At 49.5% G+C, this 20,473-nt stretch overlaps 1 protein-coding gene across 2 annotated transcripts; it reads right to left on the reverse strand.

Annotated features, from left to right (window-relative positions):
• Positions 1-3,873: 3,873 nt before the first annotated feature.
• Positions 3,874-16,716, reverse strand: PLEKHB1 (pleckstrin homology domain containing B1). 2 transcript variants are annotated; one of them, XM_030331166.1, is made up of 7 exons: positions 16,653-16,716; positions 15,334-15,409; positions 14,038-14,190; positions 13,355-13,457; positions 12,219-12,258; positions 4,875-4,974; positions 3,874-4,303 (listed from the first exon to the last, which is right to left on the reverse strand). In XM_030331166.1, exons 2-7 carry the CDS (start codon positions 15,368-15,370, stop codon positions 4,167-4,169), a joined length of 570 nt encoding a protein of 189 aa, XP_030187026.1. In that variant the 5' UTR covers positions 15,371-15,409; positions 16,653-16,716; the 3' UTR covers positions 3,874-4,166. The 2 variants fall into 2 exon arrangements, with proteins under 2 accessions (XP_030187026.1, XP_030187027.1); XM_030331167.1 differs by lacking the exon at positions 16,653-16,716 and adding an exon at positions 9,500-9,604 and having other exon boundaries at positions 15,334-15,404.
• Positions 16,717-20,473: the final 3,757 nt, after the last annotated feature.

Below are 20,473 nucleotides of genomic sequence, written 5' to 3' on the forward strand. Positions count from 1 at the left end.
CAGGTCAGACTGTTTTCTGAGAATGTTTGTTTTAATGTATATGTGAACAGTTGTCTACTGGACAGCTGGAAGATAAAAAATTCGTGCCACAATCCTATTAGTGGAGAGATTTTGAAGCAAACTACATCTGAAACATCCATTTGTCTTGCCCTGTTCAATGGGGTGAGTGCAAAGAACCAGGTCTCATCAGGGTGCTAAATGGTAGTCCTGAGGCTGTAGGGGCACAGAGAAGAGCACTTAACCCAGCTGTGGGAGGTTCTCTATAATATTGCCTCATCTACCATCCCTTCTCACCATGAAATAGACTGTGACATCAGGCTGAACTTCATTGTGCTCTCAAGACCGAAGTCCTCTGAGGCCATTGCTCATGCCATTTCTTCCATGTGTTCTTTGTGTGGAAAGCTCTCCCTCCCTTCCCTGCTTGGCCTTCAAGTTCATCCCTGCCCCAGATCTTTCCCCACTTCCTTTGGCAGAGTTGAATTCCTCTTCTCACAGCTCGCACTGTACCATGTTCCTCACTTACCTCATCTCATTGAATCACTGGTGTTTGTTTATGTCTCCCTCTAAGTTGGTGTCTCTGGGAATGTGGCTGGGGCAGACACCTGATGTTGTTGCCACTTATCCAGCCTACTTCTGGGCAACAGTGCCCTAAACGTTCTTTGGGACACCACTCCACCCCTGTTGTAAGCCCTGTTGTTTTAGATCATCTTTTCCAGATCACCATGGACTCTTGGATGACCACAGGACCCAATTTGGGATAATGCTCTTCAGTCCCAGGACTTTTATTCATACTATTAGGAGAAGAAAAGCTCTCTTGGCTAGACTTGAACCCAGAAGGGCATTTGGTCTGGAGCTGCTGAGTATCACTGAAGCCTCTGAAAGGGTAAGCCCAGTGGCTATAAAGATGAAAACAAAGTCTAAGGGACACTGAATTTCTGCACCAAGCAGTTTCTGGACTTCTCAGTTATATGACCCAATGCTTTCCCTTCTTTAGCTTGAATCAGTTTGAGCAGGGGGTCTCTGTCACTTGCAGCCTCAAAAGGTCTGATGCAAGATGGTTGTTTCCTTCCCTGACCACCTGCTTTCTGAGACCAACTCATTGATTCAGCTCTAGAAGGATAAGAACCTACTGCAAAAGACCTCAACACCACTGGACTCTCAGCAGACAGGGCACAGCCTGGATCACTCATTAGTTCAGATGACAGACACCCTGAGGCAGCGTCTCTCTCTTTTTTTTTTTTTTATAGTTATTTTTAAAATTTTTTTTAAATATGAAATTTATTGTCAAATTGGTTTCTATACAACACCCAGTGCTCATCCCAACAGGTGCCCTCCTCAATACACATCACCCACCCCCCATCAACCCTCAGTTTATTCTCAGTTGTTTTTTTTTTTTTTAATTTTTTTTTCAACGTTTATTTATTTTTGGGACAGAGAGAGACAGAGCATGAACGGGCGAGGGGCAGAGAGAGAGGGAGACACAGAATCGGAAACAGGCTCCAGGCTCTGAGCCATCAGCCCAGAGCCCGACGCAGGGCTTGAACTCACGGACCGCGAGATCGTGACCTGGCTGAAGTCGGACGCTTAACCGACTGCGCCACCCAGGCGCCCCTATTCTCAGTTTTTAAGAGTCTCTTATGTTTTGGCTCCCTCCCTCTCTAACCTTTTTTTTTTTTTTCTCCTTCCCCTCCCCCATGGTCTTCTGTTAAGTTTCCTAGGATCCACATAACAGTGAAAACATATGGTATCTGTCTTTCTCTGTATGACTTATTTCACTTAGCATAACACTCTCCAGTTCCATTCACGTTGCTACAAAAGGCCATACTTCATTCTTTCTCATTGCCATGTAGTATTCCATTGTGTATATAAACCACAATTTATTTATTTATTTATTTATTTATTTATTTATTTATTTTTATATATGAAATTTATTGTCAAATTGGTTTCCATACAACACCCAGTGCTCATCCCAAAAGGTGCCCTCCTCAATACCCATCACCCACCCTCTCCTCCCTCCCACCCATCAACCCTCAGTTTGTTCTCAGTTTTTAACAGTCTCTTATGCTTTGGCTCTCTCCCACTCTAACCTCTTTTTTTTTTTTTTTTCCTTCCCCTCCCCCATGGGTTCCTGTTAAGTTTCTCAGGATCCACATAAGAGTGAAACCATATGGTATCTGTCTTTCTCTGTATGGCTTATTTCACTTAGCATCACACTCTCCAGTTCCATCCACGTTGCTACAAAGGGCCATATTTCGTTCTTTCTCATTGCCCTGTAGTACTCCATTGTGTATATAAACCACAATTTCTTTATCCATTCATCAGTTGATGGACATTTAGACTCTTTCCATAATTTGGCTATTGTTGAGAGTGCTGCTATAAACATTGAGGTACAAGTGCCCCTGTGCATCAGCACTCCTGTATCCCTTGGGTAAATTCCTAGCAGTGCTGTTGCTGGGTCATAGGGTAGATCTATTTTTAATTTTTTGAGGAACCTCCACACTGTTTTCCAGAGTGGCTGCACCAGTTTGCATTCCCGCCAACAGTGCAAGAGGGTCCCGTTTCTCCACATCCTCGCCAGCATCTACAGTCTCCTGATTTGTTCATTTTAGCCACTCTGACTGGTGTGAGGTGGTATCTGAGTGTGGTTTTGATTTGTATTTCCCTGATGAGGAGCAATGTTGACCATCTTTTCATGCTGAGGCAGCCTCTCCTTATGAGCCCTCAGGCATGGCCAACTTCAACCTACCACCTTATGGATGGGAAAACCAAGATCCAGACAGGTTAAGTGAATTGCCCCAAATTGCTCAGCTAAGATGCTGTCTCCAGTTCTACTTGCCCTCAGAATCCACACACTCTTCTTACTATACCAAAGAAGGCACAAGTAGGTGCTGAGTCCCAGGGAGACAAGTACCGTGGCGGGGAGGGGGAGGTGGACAAAAGAGCCAGAGCCAGAGCCAGGGCTAGAGCCAACCATATCTTTATTAGTCTCTGCAGCAGGGCCACTAGAGCCCATACCTACAAGGGAACTTTAGCAGGCTACTCTGGCTACTGGGTAGGAATGTTAGCACTTCTGTTAGGACAGGGTGGGAGAGGAAATTGTAAAGGAGCCAAATGGAGAGATTGCTGGGCCACTTACAGGGAGGCACACATGGGGCTTCCCACTGGATCAGGCCCTAGAGGTGAACACTGCCATCTCCCCCAGAGTGAGGGAAGAGACAAAGCCTAAGATGGTGACCGCCACAGTTATGGACAGAGGGCCAAGTTCCTGGGGACCAGGAATGCATTTCCTGATGGAAGCACCATCCTAGGGCTGGAGGTCCTGAACAGAGCTTATCTGCCCCCCAGCAAGGGGACCCCAGGTTCAACTCAATTGCTGCCCCAGGCACCCCTAACATGGGGAACAAGTGTTTTCTGAGCACTGAAGGAACAGGGGACCCTGGAAGCTGATAGTGGGAAGGATGGGGCTAACCTCAGAGAGTGTTTTGGATTTCAGTATGTGTCAGTATTAACAGGCAATATATTCATTATAGGCGCAATCATGAAACTTCCCTCCAAAAAGCTCACATCTCCCCTTTACCCAGCAAGCTCTTTAGCCTGGAGGGCCATCATGATCTTATCCCAGTCCCCACCCCAGCCTAAATGAACTTTTAATTCCTTGGACATGTCCATGATAATCATTGCTCTGCACTCTTGCAACAACCCTACTCCTAGCCTACCTTCTGTTCTTTACCCTCATGTGTCAAAGGATTGATAACTCTGTCCTGTCAAGTGTTTGTTTACTTCTGTTTTTCCCAGCAACCATGGAGGTGCTGGAGGAAAAAACCTGACTCCTCGGTCTCCAGTACCTGGGAACTTTAAGTCACATGAGTCGTTTTCTGTGTCCTGGTGTATTGGAGGGAACCATGTCTATATGTGTCTATAACAAAAGTCTGGGGTGTCTGGCAATAGATACAAGGATTTTGAGCTATGTTTGTGCCTGGGATGATAGCTTCTTGCAACGCAAGGGGTGAGAGTGGGGGAGTGGGATATGGATGATCCAAGTCCAGGGGGACTAGTGGAGAAGAAGGAGCCGAAGTACAGCAGGACTTAAATCGTGGAGGGTGGGGTCAAGGAGGAAAAGGGGTCTGTTGCTCTAGGCGCAGGGTCCACACTCCCAGTCCCAGGGCTCAGAACCAACAGGGAGACCACATGAGCGAGCCGAGCGCGGCACCTGTGGCGGCCCCCGCGAGCATGCCCATGGCCAGCGGAGCGCCCGCACTGTAGCAGGGATCCTCCCGCACTACTACGTGCGTCACGCCGGGTCCTGTGGAGAAAGCGGTGAGGGACGGGGACTTCAGGGTAGGGAGAAGAGAGATCTTCACTCCTCTCCTCCCACTAGACTCATGCCCAACCCAGGGTAAAGAGCTGAGCCCACTCTTCTGCACCTCAATCGGAGAAACTGAGGCCTTGATGCGGAAAGGACTTGTACTCCTTCTCCAGGGCTTACTGGCCTTGTATCTGCTGGGACCATGGGGCTAGAGTGGAACAGCGAGGAAACCCAGTATCTCTAAGAACCTCCAGGCCACACCAGAGGATGGGCGTTCCCAACCGCCAGCCCCTGGGGCGGAAGGAGGCGGCCGCTCCCGCGTTAGCCACCAGGGGTCGCCAGCAGCTCAGAAACGGGTATTGCTGGTCAGACAGCCTAGAGAAGTGAGGTCAGTTCTGGAGTGTGGAGGTACACTGGTTCAAGAGATATTCCGAGTTTCGGGATGGGGAGGGCCCAGTGGTGGGTACCGCCTGGAAAAATCCGTGGTCCCCACAAGAGTGGTTTCTGCCCCAGCTGCAGGGGCCTGGGGCTGGATCTGGGCAGGGGGCGGGCCAGGCTGGAGACTTACCTGCATAGGGCGGTCCGTAGTAGCTGCGTACGTATGTGGCTTCATGAGCGTTGGGAGTTACCACCTCATAGTAGTCCTGGTACGGGCTGTAGACACGCACCTGGGGAGCCCCACTGGGTTACTGCCCAGAAACTCCCTGGCCCAGGTTTGGGCCCCTACCCACCACACCCTGCTTAGGTTCTTCTGGGCCTACAAAACCACTTCTTCAAGGTTAGAAATGGATCCCCAGGAACCAGCAAGCTCCTGGAGAAAGACCCTCCCTGCCCACATGGTCCATGGTCCTTGTCCTCTAAAACTGTAGCCCCTACATCCAGATCCCATTTTCTCACCCTACCCTCCTACCTATCACTCCCCTGGTCAAAAATCCTCCACAGTGGGGCACCTTGGTGGCACAGTTGTTTAAGTGTGGGACCCTTGATTTCCATACAGGTCATGATCTCATAATTTGTGAGCTTGAGCCCCGAGCCCGAGTCAGGATCTGTGCTGTCAGCCTGGGATTCTCTCTCTCTCTGTCTCTCTCTGTCTCTCTCTCTCTCTGTCTCTGCCCCTCCCCTGCTCATGTGCTCTCTCCACATAAACATTAAAAATATATAGATTTTTACATTCCCCATGGCTCCCAACTTCCCTATGTAATCTAATATTTGCTAGCTGCTCTCCAATGGTCCCATTTGGAGAAAGCCAATGGATTTTTCTACTCTCCTAGTCACTGGGTAGGGCACCTGGCCAGCCCCCAGGCCCGGAAGTAAAAGCAGGTTGGGGAGGAAGGAAAAGAAAGGAGGGGATGGATGGAAAGTAACTAAAGTATTATCAAGCATCCACCATGTACCAGGTTCTGAGGGAGGTATTCATATGTATTACTTCCTCTAATCCTTACTGCAGGCATTATTATCTCCACATTACCACAGAACTGGGGGTGGGAGGCTCAGAGAAGAATGGTCATTTTTCTCTCTCTGAGGGAGGAAAGCAGTCTCTCCATTAGAATCAACCCCTCAAAGCCTAACTCAGAAATCATCCACTCCAGGAAGCCCTTTTGGTTTCAGAAAGAATTCTTTCTTCCTAAGTTCTCTATGGACTATCTTTCCTCCTGGACTTTCCTGCCTGTACCCCAAATGTGAGCTACTTATAGACATGGACTCTGATTAATTTCTGTTACATACGGGATCTAGTGAATAGCAAGAACCAATAAATATACGCTGAATTAAATAGAAACTCCTAATCCATGCCCCTCATTTTACCCATGAGGGAGTAGACCTAGAGAGGGAGCAAGATCCCCTAGTCTCCTGGCTCCTTCTTCTTAGCCCCCTTCTACTCTATATCTCTCTCAAACTAGGTGTCGCCCCTGAATGGTCCAACTCCTCTTAGAAGTCAGGTGTCTTAAACTCCACCTATCTCGAAGGGATTTCATCACCTTTCTATCTCCTGAACCTGCTCTTCCACAAATGCTTTTCTCTAAATGCCACTACCACGTACTCAAACCAAGGCATCAGGTTGGCACTCTCATCTTCACACGCTTGTCTTCCATATCACACCAGCCACCAAGTCTCATGATTTTATCTTCTAACTATGCTCTTCTGTCCATCCTTTTGGCCAGTGCCAAGAGAATAATAAGCCATTGATTTGGCAACTTGGAAGTTGTGGATGACCTTGAAAAAACATTTTTCAGAGGAGTGGTTGGGGGGAGAATCCAGACTATGGAGAGTTGAAGAATGGTTGAGAAATAAGGGATGGAATCAACATGTCATGACATCCCTTTCAAAAAATTTGGTTGTAAAGGGGGTTTCTCTAAATACATACCTGTGATTTCAAATCTCCATGCCATTTCTTTTTTTTTTTTTTTTTTTTTAATGTTTATTTATTTTTGAGAGAGGGAGGCAGAGCACAAGCAGGGGAGGGGCAGAGAAAGAGGGAGACAGAATCCAGAGCAGGCTCCAGGCTCTGAGCTGTCAGCACAGAACCTGACACAGGGCTTGAACTCACAGACCACGAGATCACAACCTGAGCCAAAGCCTGACCCTGAACCTCCTGAGCCACCCAGGCACCCCTCCATGCCATTTCTCTTTGATGAGGATGCCTTTCTTCCCTTTTTTCATTCAATTACCTAACTTATCTTTCAGACTGAACCCAAGTATTACTCTCCCTGAACCTCCCTGTTCTGTTGGGAGAACAGACTTAGCCCTTAGACTCTCCTTATCACAGCACCAGTCACTCTGCAGTGTCATTGTTTGTATCCCTTTGAGTGTGTGTCTCTCCCATCAGACTTGAGACCCACAAGGGGGTCTAATTAGGCCTCATTGGAACATGATAGCTGCCTAATGTACTGAATTTATCTCAAGTGAGTCAAATACAGAGCCAGACTGAACTAAGGTCACCCAGCTCTAAGTCCAGCCTCAATTTAGGGACAATGACCAGTTCCAGGGTAACACAGTAGGCTCAAACAATGCTCAGTCTCAAGTGACTTCCCTCACTGTGCTCTTCCCTAAAAGTGATCCAATAGAGCTTGCTGGTGGTGGGTAGCCAGGATCTAAGCTCCATGCCTGGAAGGGTCTAGAGAGATCCAAGCACTCAGATCCCCATTTTTATTTGTAGAGACTTTAGGATCTAGAGCCTGTATCTGCACGGCAGCTGCACAGTGAGCCTGTGGCCTCATCTGGCCTCAGAGAGAATGGAAAACACCAACTCATGCCCCTTGGCGGCACCTGTTTCTACCCTCTAGGTCTGGGAGGCCCAGAGGTAAACTCATATGGGTCACCTGGCAACGAGGCAGGTTTTCCTCCAGGGACCTTAGGGACAGAACCTAAGGGCTTGATCCTGATCCTCTCCCTTTCTGCAAGCCCAGCCCCTTTTGCAAGTGCAGGGTCAGCCAATCAGGAGGCCACATACAAATAAGTTCCCTTCCCTCAGAAAAGCTGTTGTTATAAGGTTTACAGCTTTTTAAACCCCATTTTTAGGCATCCCCACTTTAAACAAACTTACATCTTTGGGGTGCCTGGGCGGCTCAGTCGGTTAAGCGTCTGGCTTCGGCTCAGGTCATGATCCCACTGTTTGTGTGTTTGAACCCCGCATCTGGGTCTGTGCCGACAGCTCAGAGCCTGGAGTCTGCTTTGGATTCTGTGTCTCCCTCTCTTTCTGCCCCTCCCCCGCTTGTGTTTCCTCTCTCTCTCTCTCTCTCTCTCTCTCTCTCTCTCTCTCTCTTTCTCTCTCTCTCTCTCAAATAAACATTAAAAAAAAAATCTTTAAACAAACTTGCATCCTCATTTGGGTAGGGGGGATGTCTCAGAATGCTGGGATGGGAATCCTAGTCCTGCCACTGAAGAATCAAGTGTCCCGGTCAAGTTATGTAGCCTCTCAGAGCTTCAGTTTTTACATCTGTTAATAGGGATAGTCTTTCCTACAATGTCTTTCCTACAATGCCCACTCCCAAGGCACAGTGAGAATCCAACTGAGCCACGTCTATGCACCTGGACCTAGGTAGACCTAGCCTTCTGGGTTCAGTGGTTCTGCACATCAGAATTACCTGAATAACTTTTTTAAACCACAGATTTCCAAGGCCCCCACTCCAGACCTACAAAATTAGAGCATCCAGAAGTAGGATATGAACGTTTAGATTTTTTTTTTTTTTAAGTCCTGAAGTGATTCTAACTCACAGCCACATCAAACACCACTGTACTAGAAAAGGAGTTCACAGTTGACTATAAGACCACCAGCACTCGAAGATAGGCCCCCACTGTACCCACCCCATGCCCTGCTGAGCACTGGAGACAGAGATAGGATTCATCCCCCAATCGTGCTTTCCAGAAATTCTGGGGTAGGAGGAAGGGAGACAGATGTGGACTAAATTATGATATGTGACAGTGATGCCATTAACAGAGGTTTTTCACTCCTCCTTCCTCCCTTCAGTCATTCACTCATTCGCTCATTCGGTGAACACTGCCTGAGGCCCACCTGTGCCCCAGCTCCATGCACCGGGAAGAAGGAGGGTCAAAACAGACTGTCCCTATCACCGAGTACTCATTGAGCACCTGCTGTATACCCAGCACTGAGCCAGGCTCCATAGAGGCAGAGCTGATCAGACCCAGTCTTCGCCTTGGAGGAAGTCCCAGGTCTCATGGGAGAATAGAGACCGAAATAAAGGGACTTGAAAGAGGCCTAATAAGATGATACTAAGCATTAGTGCAGCAGGCTGTGAAGGGAGTGACGATACCTGGAGGTCTGGGAACTCCTCCCTGAGGAGGTGGTAGCCTTTGAAGTGGCTCTTAGAGGCTAAGCATCAGTTTGTCAGAGGAATAAGGAAACTAAGAGTCTTCACGGCAGAGAGAACAGCATCTGCAAAGCCTGGGAAGAGGCAAGAGGTCTGGTGCAGCTGGGAAGCTGGAGGAGCAGCTAGAGCACAGGGGATGAGGGGATGTGGTAGGTGAGATTGGCTCAGGCTGGATCCTGAGAGAATGGGACATGAGATCCTTGAGATCTCAGGCTGGATCCTTGAGAATGGGACTGTGGTTGGTGTTCTGTGAGTGATAGGTAGCCATGTAATGTTTGTGAGCAGAGAAGGGATGTGACTGGGCCCAGTTTTGGAGGCACATCTTTGTGGCCAGAATGGAGGCAGGGAGGGCTGAGCCAGCACTTACCCAGATCCGCCTCTCAACCTTACAGGGGCTCCACGAGCGGGTCACACACCTGACCTTGGGGCAAACCCGGCGGCTCCTGGGAGGGACGGTGGCTCCGGTTGGGGCCTGCTCAAGCCACAGAAACCCAAGAAGGGGGAGGGAGGGAGGTGTCAGTGGCCCTCTACATCTGGAGAAACTCAGTTTTTAACAGGCCCAACCTGAGCCCTCTGCCAGCTGGGCAGTGGAAAGAGTGGTCCTCTTCCTCCTCAGCCCATGGTAATGGAGGGAGGCTCAGAGGGGGACACTTTGCCAAACTTACCCAGAGAAGGATCAGTAGTGTCCCTCCATAATTAGCCCACCTTCACCGGTTTTAGGCTGCTGAGGCTCTCAGTCTCCAGAAAGGACAGAACAACTCTGATCCGCCCTCCCACCCACCTGTCCTCCCCTTCACTGGCCTCCCAGCCTTGTCCTTGGCTGTGACCCTGGCCCTATATTCCCTGGAAGAGCCTCTGTCCAGAGTGGGGTATAAATCTGCAGGACATGGAGGGACAAAGCGCAGGTCACTCCTACATAGGCACAGAACAGAGAGAAGTCACGGACACAGGCGTGAACACTCAGAGACAAGCAGACACTGGTACAAAGACTGAGGCACCAACACATTCCACTCAAGCAAACCCTGGGATCAGACAGGTGTGTGTGACGGCAGACAGTGGGAGGGGGAGTAGAGGGTCAGAGCAGAGACTGGTAAGCAGAGCAGCAGGAAGGTGCACAGGCAGAGGAGGAACAAGGCAGCTTCATAGAGTCACAGAGTGCAGAACAGAACGGTCAGCCCTCACCTCCTTCTGCCTCTTTTGGGTGGGACTCCTTTGCTCTGCATATGGGGACTTTGGAGCTCAGAGCCAGGTTAGCCAACAGGGGTGTCTCTGCCTTGTAGACCACTGCTCCAGCCTCCTCACTTCCAGCTTTTTCTAATCCAGTTTCCACCCAGAAGCCTGAATCTGCTCCCCAAAGTCTGGCCAAGTCCCCCCTTCTTAATGCCCTTTGTCATTCCCCACAATGCTCCTCAGAGGTCATTTCCCCCATTTCTTTCCCTCCATGTATTATCATCCAGCCAGGACAGACTCCTGGCACTTACACACACATACACACACGTGCACATCTCACCCCTCGCCTCTGTTCATGCAGTTCTTTCTACCAGTAATGCCCTTCCCTCCAAATCTCACTGACCTAGGCTCCAATACAGGCTCTTCCGCTGACTTAAGACTATGAGGCTTTGGACAAGTCACTTCCTCTCTGAACCTCACCTTCCCTATCTGTAAAATGGAACTAAAAGTACAGCCCTACCGGAGCTGTTGGAAGATTAAATGATATAACTGATGGCAGGTTCTGAGCACAATGCTCAGCCCTCAGCAGGTGCATGTCTAAGAAGGGTTCTAAATGCAATCCAGTCTTCTCTGCTGCTTTCCAGCCGAGTCTCTCTAGGTGAGATTGGGCTCCACTGCACCACACATAGAAGGAGCAAGCACACAATGTGGAGTCAGGCAGATGGGGTCAAGGCCAAGCTGGGCTATCATTGAGCTGGGGGCCTAGGGCAGCTCCTCAAACCCACACCTCCATCAATCACTAGGCTCTGTTGACTCTACCTCCTAAATATGTCTTATCCTCATTAGCAAGGCCTTAGACCAGACCTCCAGCCAGTCACTAGGACTCTGTCCCAGCCTTCTAACTGGTCTCCTGGCATCCACTCTTACCCTCTACAGGCCATTCCCTACCTACCAGCCAGACTATATTTTTAAAACACAAATCTGGTCTGATCTGTTCATATCATCCCACTGCTTAAAAGCTTTCAATGACTTCCTGGTGTTCGTAGCAGAAACCAACATCTTAACACATCCCATAATGCCTGGCCCTGCCAACCCTCCTTCTCCCTTGCTCTCCCTTCCTAAACTCCAGCTGCCCCAGCCTTCATTCTGTTCTTAAACTTACTGAAGTCTTACCCTTTCTCAGGGCCTTTGCACATGTAGTTCCTCTGCCTGGAAAGCTGTTCCCTTTACCCCACCCCACCCCTTCTACACAGTCAATTTCTGTTTATCCTTCAGGGTCTCATCTTTAGCCTTGTCTGAACTCCCATCTGGACCAGGCCACCAAGGTGGTCACACACTGAATGCACGGTGCACATCTCTGTCAAAGCAGTTACCACCGTTGCAATAGAATCATTAACTGTGTGATTAGTTGCTTCCTCACACCTGGCTGCCCACTAGATTAAATCCAGGAGAACAGGGCCAACATCTCTTTACTTAGTTCACCTCTGATCCCTGCCCTTTGTCAGAGTGCCTGAATATAGTAGGAACTCAGTAAATACTTGTTGTGTGGATGAATGAAGCTCAATCTTATTCTTTGCAGAGAGGTAATAATAATCCCAGCCTCACAAGACTGTTGTCAGGAGTAGGTGGAACTGCACCTGTGCCACACCTAGCACATAATAGTTGCTCAATAAAAGATAGTTTCTTTGCCCCAGCTTACATGCCACCCCCTACAGTCTCTCTCTCTTCTCCAAGCACCAGGTGTCTGTCTTCTGTCCTTTTACACTTGGACTCACAGTCTCTGAGTCCGCACAAGCCTATTCACTCACATTTATGGGAATTGAGAATTCCTGGCAGGTGGAGACCGAGTCTGAGTCACCCATGATTCCATGGCAGGAAGGGGTGGGGAGGGGAAAAGGAGGGAATGGGGGGCTCACCGGGGTAGAATTCGCCTCCAGTAACGCCGTCTTCCACGCTCTGCAAAGCAAACCCATCAGACCTTGAGGATGGAGTTTGGGAGATTGGGCCCCTAGCTGTTAAGACTTTTGTCCTCAACACAGCCTCAGCCCCAGTCTCCTGTAAAGGGGGGAGGTCCCCTTGACCCCCTTGGGTAGACAAAACCCCTCTCCCACCCCAGTCACACAGACAGAGCCCTCATTTGAGCTGGAGGCTCCTAATTCATTCTTAGTCCACAGACTTCCCTTCTTCCAGCTTCCCCGTCTAGACACTAGACAGCTGGGCTTGGGTGGTCTCTTTGGGGCCTTCGGATTCTGGCATGCTTGGGCTGGTTCTCTAGCTGCAGCTCACCTCCACACCCCAAACCTACACACACACAGTTCCCCAACGCTCTGACCCCAGAGCCCTGTGAGGGCCGAGTGGACACAGGACAATCAGGCCTTTGTTGGTTGCCATGGCACCTGGCTAGGGTGGACAAGGCGGCTCTGTGCTTTGTCGGGCCAGAGCTCAGCTTCCCCCACTCCCACACACCCCATCTCTTTCACTCTCCTACAATGCAAAGGCCTACTGACCCCTCGGCCCGAGGGTAGGAAGGGAAAGAATGTGAGTAAGCAGACACACCCAGCCTCACAATGTGGATCTGCATCGGACACTGGCATGTCTCTGCAACACAGTGGGCTGCCTCTGTGAGGCGGGGCAGGGTCTCCACCTCAGATCAAAGGCCACCCACTAAGGCATCTCCTCAGGAGGCAGTGGGAAGGGAGGTCCTTTACGGATACCACAGGGTTGTCTGTTCTTTTGTATCACCCCCAAGTGAGGGCTCATCTCAGAGCCTGCTAAATACACGATGCTGTATGATCAAGGACCACACACCTGAGGCCGGTGTGCCCACTCCTCCCTCCATAGTCCCGGGTTCCATCACAGGGTGATGTGAGGACTTTTCTGGGTACCACACCAATCACCACGAGCCATTCAAATCCACTCTGCCCAACCTCTTCCCTGTTGACTGATCTTTGTCCCCTCTTCCTACACTTTGGGAATCAGAAGGCCCAGTGAGGAGGAGGCATCTGGTTACATTCCCCAAGATCTCTCCCTATCCTCTCCTGAGAGGACTTACACGGCATCGTCCTTGGTCTCTGCGCACAGATACAGGCGGGAGCCCTCCCGGAGGTTCACAATCAGCAGGCCGTCTCGGCTCCGGCCCTCTGGGGGCTGCACATCTAGAGACAGACACACACATATGGGGTTTCCACGGGGCACAGGCCCCAGTAAACCAGAAACAAGAATAGGGACGGACCTCCAGGTCCTGTTTATTGGCCATTGCCAACCTCCTCTGATCTCACACACTTTCTCTGGGATTCTGCTTTACTCTTCAGAGCCTTTCAACCTTTCCACGTTGCCTATTGCCATAGTTAGACATCTATCAGTTACCCGGTTATAACTGTGGCCTGAGCCCTGGTTGAGGAGATTTGCTCTGTGACTCTGGGCCAGTCACTTCACCTCTCTGATCCTCCTTATCTCTTTTCATCTTCATCCAGTTTCTAGCACCCAGAGGGCAGGAACCTTGTCTGACTTGCCTCTGTGACCCCAGCATAGGACCCAGGCCCAGTACAGGGTAGGAACTCAATAAGGAACCGCTATCTTAATTCAAACCCACATGAGTTGGAGTTGAGAGACCCAGAAGCAATGTCTATGGAAGCCCTCTGAAGCTGGCAAGAGCCTCATGCAGATGTTATCAGACAGACACAATGGGAGGGCCATGGACATAGTCACAGTGCCAGAGGGGAAAGGGCTTCTCACCGTGGCACTCTTGGCCGATCTTTATGCTGCGGACATTGAACTGGATGAGCACGCGATCCTCCTCGTCCTGTGCAGTCTCATCATGGTAGTAGCCCAGGGTCCCATCCAGCCACAAGGCAAACCAGTTTCGCTTCCAGCGGCGGAGGATGGAGCCTGTGCAATAGTTCACATGTGCTAGGCAGGCTGATTTCAGAGCCTTCTAGGGGGCGGGAGCCCTGGACAGGCTCCCAGAATCCCCTCACCCGCAGCCCCCAGTGTTATAACCATGCCTTTCTTGTCTATCTACCCCCTGAAATGATGGCAGAACCTCTTTCTGCCTTGCTCACCCAGTACCTCCCACTGGGCCTAACACATAGCAGAGGCTCCATAAATGTGTTGAATGGTAAATGAATGACCAGATTCCTTCCTTGGGGGCTTCCAAGGCCAAGCCCCAAGTTTCAAGGGCAAAGGCCTCTTCCTACCCTGAGCTTCCATCTAATCCCTTATCTTGCACTTGTGTGACAGTTGTTTCTGTAGTGTCAGCCTCTTCTACCAGACTGGGGTGTCCACAGCTCCCCACCCTGGACTTGGCACCCAGCAGGACCTGGGTTCAGTGTTTGCTGAATTGAATGAACTGAGAATGGGCCATGGGGTGTTGGAGAACTCCTAACCCAGGAGAGCTCTTCTTCAGATCATGATTCTGGTCAGAGGTGGGTCTGGAAGCCTGAGCCCTACCTTTGGACATTTTACGACTGAAAATCTTAACAGAAAAGGCAAAGTCATAAAGTAGCTTCTTAAGGCTTTACAGATCCCAAAGCATAGAGGCGTTTTCATATTATTCTGAGCCTCATTCCATGGCCAGCCCTGGGCTAGTGCTGTGGATATGCAGAGCATCAAACCCAGTCCATGCCCTCAAGGAGCTCACAGTCTGGGGTCAGTATGGAGTGGGGGAGTGGTAAGACCCATAGATGAAGGCAGTTACATTATAGGGGGATCTGTGCTATAACAGAGGTATGCATAACGCACTGGGAACAGTGTAGGGAGCCTCTAACCCAGCTTGGTGCTACAGCAGAGGCGGAGTGGAGGTTAGAGGAAAAGTCAGAGAAGGCTTCTCCCAGAAGGGGACATTTTCCAAGCAGTCAGGAATAGGAAGGACACTCCAAGCAGAGGAAAGAGTATAAACAAAGGAGAAAGGGTAAAAAGGGTCTTGTTTCTTGGGAGAAGGGTTCACTGTGGCACACCTAACAAGCCACTTCCTTCACCCCTGTCCCTGGACAAGGTACACAATGGACAAGGATTTGGCCCAAGGTTACTTACTCTGTCTCCACAGCCAGCCGCCCCTCACCAGGGCCATTTCTTCAAAAGGACTTTCCAGGGTGGAGTCAGGCGGAACCTGTCGGAGGATTCACAGGACACACAAGCCTCATCAGCAGCTCCGGGGCAGCTCTCCAAAGAGAAGCCCCCAGCCCTGCTCTCCCTGGGGAAGCCACTGAGGAAACGTGGAAACGTTTAAGGGAGTGTTAGTAAACAAACAAGGGCAAGCCTGCCGGTCTCCTTCTCCTTCTCGGTCTCCTTCTCGGCTCTAGAAAGATAATGGGAGCACTGTCCTCGTGGGGTCAGCAGGGCAGCCACCCGTTGTGCGGGGGTGGGGGTCAGGAGCCTGGATTCCAATCTCAGCTCCATAACCTTTGCCATGTCCCTTCTCTCTGGCTTCTGTTTCTAGATTTGTGTCTATGAGGCAAGTAGAGCCTGGAGTGGGGGAACAGTTAACAATGTTGGAAACCCTGGGATTTTGAAATGCTGGCAGCGCAGAATATTAGAATCATGACAATGAATGAGGGACTCTCATGATAGAAAAAAAAAGCTTCCCTCCCATTTGAATCTCACCTGAGCCGTTTACAAAGTGTGTAAAATAATAGTTCAATAGCTTCTATTATTGACTGAGCATTATATGCTGGATATGCTTCTCAGTGCTTTTGTCTATTATCTCATTGAAACCTCACGAAAATCCTTGTTACTCCCAGAAAACAGGCCTGGAGAAGTTCAACCACTTACGCAGATCCCCTCGATTAGTAAACAGAGGAGCCAGCATTCACACCCAGCAGTCCCAGCTTCTAACCATTACAACAGTAGGAGCTTTTAAAACTCTCAATACCCAGGTCATACCCCATTAACAATTAAATCAGAAGGTCTGGGGCTGGGACGCAAACATTGATAGTTTTTAAAGATCCCAGGTGATTCTAATGTGTAGCCAAGTTCTGAAACCACTGCATGTACTATACCACGTCACCTTGTCCCCACTGTAACTCTGTTGGATGGGTAGAATCTTGACTCCTATTTTACAGATGGACAAACTGAGGGACAGCAAACGACTTGTCCGTGTATGTGATGGAGCTTGGACTAGAATCCAGGTTCCCTCTGTTCCTGAGGGCGACTTACTTGCGAATAGGTGGCTCTGCCCCTCCCCCACCTGCTTACACCTGTTGCTGCGTAGCAAGAGCTGGAACACCTGAGCTGGAAGGCCTGGCTTTGTCCCTACTTCTCCTGCCACTCCCTCCCCTCTCCAAGCCCTACACTGGTCAGACAAAGAGGGTCAGGTGCAAACTCCCTCTCCAGCCTCCCCTTGATGCACCCACCTGTCTACACCTGTGGCGGATGCTGCTGCCAAAACGGCCGCTACTTGATGCTTGCTGTTACCCAACCTGCTGCGCCTGCGCTTTGTGTGCCCCAGAGAGCCTGGGGCATTTCAATACCCGGGCTGCGCCCCGGGCCTGGCTGCCCCTGGGCCCCGCCCCCAGGTCCCGCCCCATCTCCTGGGAGGGGATGGGGCGGGGAGAGATGCGCGATCACGAGGCATTCTGGGACTTGTAGTCTGAAGCCCTAGAGCTGGATTGCACAAGGCCTGTCCTGGGTGGAAACCCTGTGTTGACCTGGAGCACAGGTGAGCAGATGCACCTGCAATTTTATTTTGCCAAGACATCTGTGCACTCATTTATCATGAAATACATTTCCTAAGAATCATTAACTCATTCTGTAGAAAAAAGTAAGGTAGTAAGTAAGTAAGCCAGGCTCCTAGTCTTGTCACATTTTTTCAATACTCGGTTTGTGCCTGGCACTGTTCTGGATGCTAGTGGAGGGCACAAAGGAGCATCTGACAAGGCCTTCCCTCCTTCCTTCCCCAGCTTCCAGTCTGGTGGGGTAGACTAAATGGAAACACAAGTAGAGCACAGGGTATGATTTAACAATGGGAGAAAAGAGTCTGACTTTGCCCAGGAGGTTCGGGAAGGCCTCCCAAGGAGGCTAAAAAGGGTTCTTGAGGGATGAGTAGTTTCCCAGGGGGTAGACCTAAGAGAATCATATGAGCACTGATCAGAAAGTTCAAAAGATAGGGCATCTGGGCGCCCCAGGCAGTTAAATGTCTAACTTCAGCTCAGGTCATGATCTCACGGTTCATGGGTTCAAGCCTTGTGTCGGGTTCTCCTGACAGCTCAGAGCCTGGAGCCTGCTTTGGATTCTGTGTCTCCCTCTCTCTCTGCCCCTCCTCAGCTCGTTATCTGTCTCTCTCTGTCTCTCAAAAATGAATAAACATTAAAAAAATTTTTTTAAAAAGGAAAGTTCAAAAGAATATGCAGTATTTCAGTGTGTTTGGAAAGTACAGTGCAGGGGTGGGGAGGGCATGAGGAGTGGAAAGGGATGAAGCTACAGGTTTTGCAAGGACATAACATGAAGCCTGGGATGACAGGCTCAAGACTTACTTGGGTATTATGACATAGTGACTGGAGCTTTGGGGGTGGGGGTTTCAAGATGGAGAGTTAGGTGGTTTGATTTGTGGGTAGAAAAGATCTCTCTAGGGCATAGTCAAAAATGATTGAAGGAGGCCCAACTGGAGAAAGAATATTGTTTCTGTATCTACAACCTGGGCTCCTCTTCCAGGATCATTTCCTGAATAGCTTAACCCCACCAAACCCCAACTAAGAGCAGATCCAGGATGTCATTCAGAGAACAGGGATGTCAGGGCCTGAAGGGCTCTTGGTCCTAAACCCCGTCTGAGAGGGGCACCCACCCTGCCCTGGACCCTTCTTCCTGTCCCAGAGACCTGTTCCTTACCGGGGCTGCAGGACTCATGGTTCCTGGGCGGCCAGGGCAGCATTTCCCAGAAGGTTCCTGCAGGGGGTCATTTTCCTGAGCGCCTTAAGAGATAAAGGGATCAGGAAGATGCTACCAAGTGGGAGCCGGAAGGGGGAGGTAAGAGGAGGCATACAGATCCTAGAGAAAAATCGTCCTCCCTCTCCAGTCACTCCCCAACCTCCCGGACTGATCTCAGCTGCTGACCTTCATTCAGTTCATTGGGTAACAAATCATCGGTAATTTGGTTGTGGTCTTGGCCTAGTATCTCTAAGATTCCCGAAGCAGGGGCGGGCCGGGCCTCCTCCCACGGTCGGGGCGTGGCTAAATCTGCTTTCTCCAGCCTGGCTGGACCGTGCCATCACCCTAGTCCTGGCTGCACAGCCTGGCTCTTTAAGCTTTCTCTCGCTTCTGAATTTCTGTAATCCTGACCTTGAGCCACCCCGGCGCTTCGCCCCTTCGTGCTGTGCGCGCCTTGCTGAAGGATTCGCCATGACCAATCCTATTAGCCGCTGAGCTCCTACGTCTCCGTGCATCCCCAGGAACCAGCTTTACCAAACCACAGTGCCTTTCTGACCCTGAAACGTCCCACCCCTGCCTTCTCCTAATTAAATATCTGCCTCACAGTGCAAGGAAGGAAGGGAGAGAGTAAGGGAGGGAATACAGACGGTAAGAAGGGGAAGGAAGAGAAGGAAGTGGAGGAAGAAAGGAAGGCAGGAAGAAGGAAGGAAGAGAGGGAAGGAAGGTAGAAAGGTGGTAGAGAAGGGAAGGAGAAGCAGAAAGGATGAACGGAAGGAAGGAAGGAAAGGGTGGAGCTGGCCTCAGGAAATCTAGACCTGGATTCTGCCCCTCTCCCCAACTCTCCTTGCTCCCCTCTGTGAGGGGCTGTTTCGGGTCCTTCATAGAGGAGTGGGGGAACAGGGCAGACAGCTCCTAGATTACATACCCTGGATTTAGCAACTATATGAAAAGGGAAGATTCTCCTGCAACAGTGTGTAATTCAGGGGGACGGGTCCTCCACCACCCTCCCAAGGAGGGGGTGCTATGACAAGAAAAAGGAGAATGGTGAGTGGCAAACTAAAACCACGGGTACCTGTACAGAATCTAAATGCAGCCCCATCTGGTGTATGTGTCTAAAATGTTGGTCAATGGCCCTCTTTGAGAAGCTGATAAAGGGTGTAGATTCTGCTCACAGGAAAAAATGCACACACATATCACATTTTGCATGTAATTCCTGGGAGTTCATAGACCCTGAAGCCATGACGATTACTGCTGAGATTGTCTTTAATTTCCAGAGCTGTGTAGACTGTTGGAAAGAGTGTGGGTCAACAGGTGAGAGATGCTGAAAGCATAGCAGGAGTCCCAGCTCAAAAGTCTTGGCTTTGAGAGACTGTTTAATCAACTGAAATGTATTGAGACCAACAAACTAACAAGTAACTTTCAGGTTTCTCTTGTAACTGTGGTGCATAGAACCATTGGCAGAGAACAAGTATTTGGCTATTTCAAATGTCTCTAGTGGGTGAACAGTTCATATAATATATTGTTTAGAGAATAGTGAACTAGCTCATCAAGTTAAAATTTACCACTCATATTTTCAAGACAATATGATACAATGCGAATAACACACTAGCTGTTTTAAAATTCTGAAATTTATTTTAAGGTGCAATTTGATCAAAAGTAAAAAGTTATGTGAAAGGTTTTTCATAATAATCTAGTGACATATATACCATAAAATTCGGTCTTTTAAAGTGTACAATTCAGAGCCACCTGGGTAGCTCAGTCAGTTAAGTGTCAGACTTCAGCTCAGGCCATGATCTCACAGCTTGTAGTTTTGAGCCCCACATCAGGCTCTGTGCGGACAGCTGAGAGCCTGGATTCTGCTTTGGATTCTGTGTTTCCCTCTCTCTCTGCCCCTCCCCTGTTCATTCTCTGTCACTGTCTCTCAAACGTAAATAAACATTAAAAAAAAAGTGTACAATTCAGTGTTCTAATATATTCAGACTTGTGCAACCACCATCACTAAATAATTTCAGGACATTTTCATCACCCCAGAGAGATACTCTATACCCTCTAGTGGTCATTCCTTTCCCCCAGCTCCTGGCAACAACCACTACCTACTTGGTCTCTATGGATTTACCTCTTCTGGACATTTTATTTGAGTGGAATCATACAACATGTGGCCTTTTGTGACGGAATTCTTTCACTTAACATGATGTTTTCAAGGTTTGTCCACATTGTGGCATGTATCTGTATGTGTATTTCATTCCTTTTTTTTTTTTTTTAAGTTTATTTACTTATTTTAAGAGAGAGAGAGCATGCACACAGGGAAGGG

The sequence above is a fragment of the Lynx canadensis genome, chromosome D1 (assembly GCF_007474595.2).
Source record: "Lynx canadensis isolate LIC74 chromosome D1, mLynCan4.pri.v2, whole genome shotgun sequence".
Lineage (NCBI taxonomy): Eukaryota > Metazoa > Chordata > Mammalia > Carnivora > Felidae > Lynx > Lynx canadensis.

What these genes read in the sequence shown, in the direction of transcription:
- PLEKHB1 (XM_030331167.1), bottom strand. Translation starts at nt 15,370, where the DNA reads ATGGCCCTGGTGAGGGGCGGCTGGCTGTGGAGACAGA. An exon ending in GATCGGCCAAGAGTGCCACG is followed by an intron (nt 13,458 to 14,037) that starts GTGAGAAGCCCT and finishes GTCTGTCTCTAG; the next exon opens with ATGTGCAGCCCCCAGAGGGC. An exon ending in AGGTTGAGAGGCGGATCTGG is followed by an intron (nt 4,975 to 9,499) that starts GTAAGTGCTGGC and finishes GGGGCTCCCCAG; the next exon opens with GTGCGTGTCTACAGCCCGTA.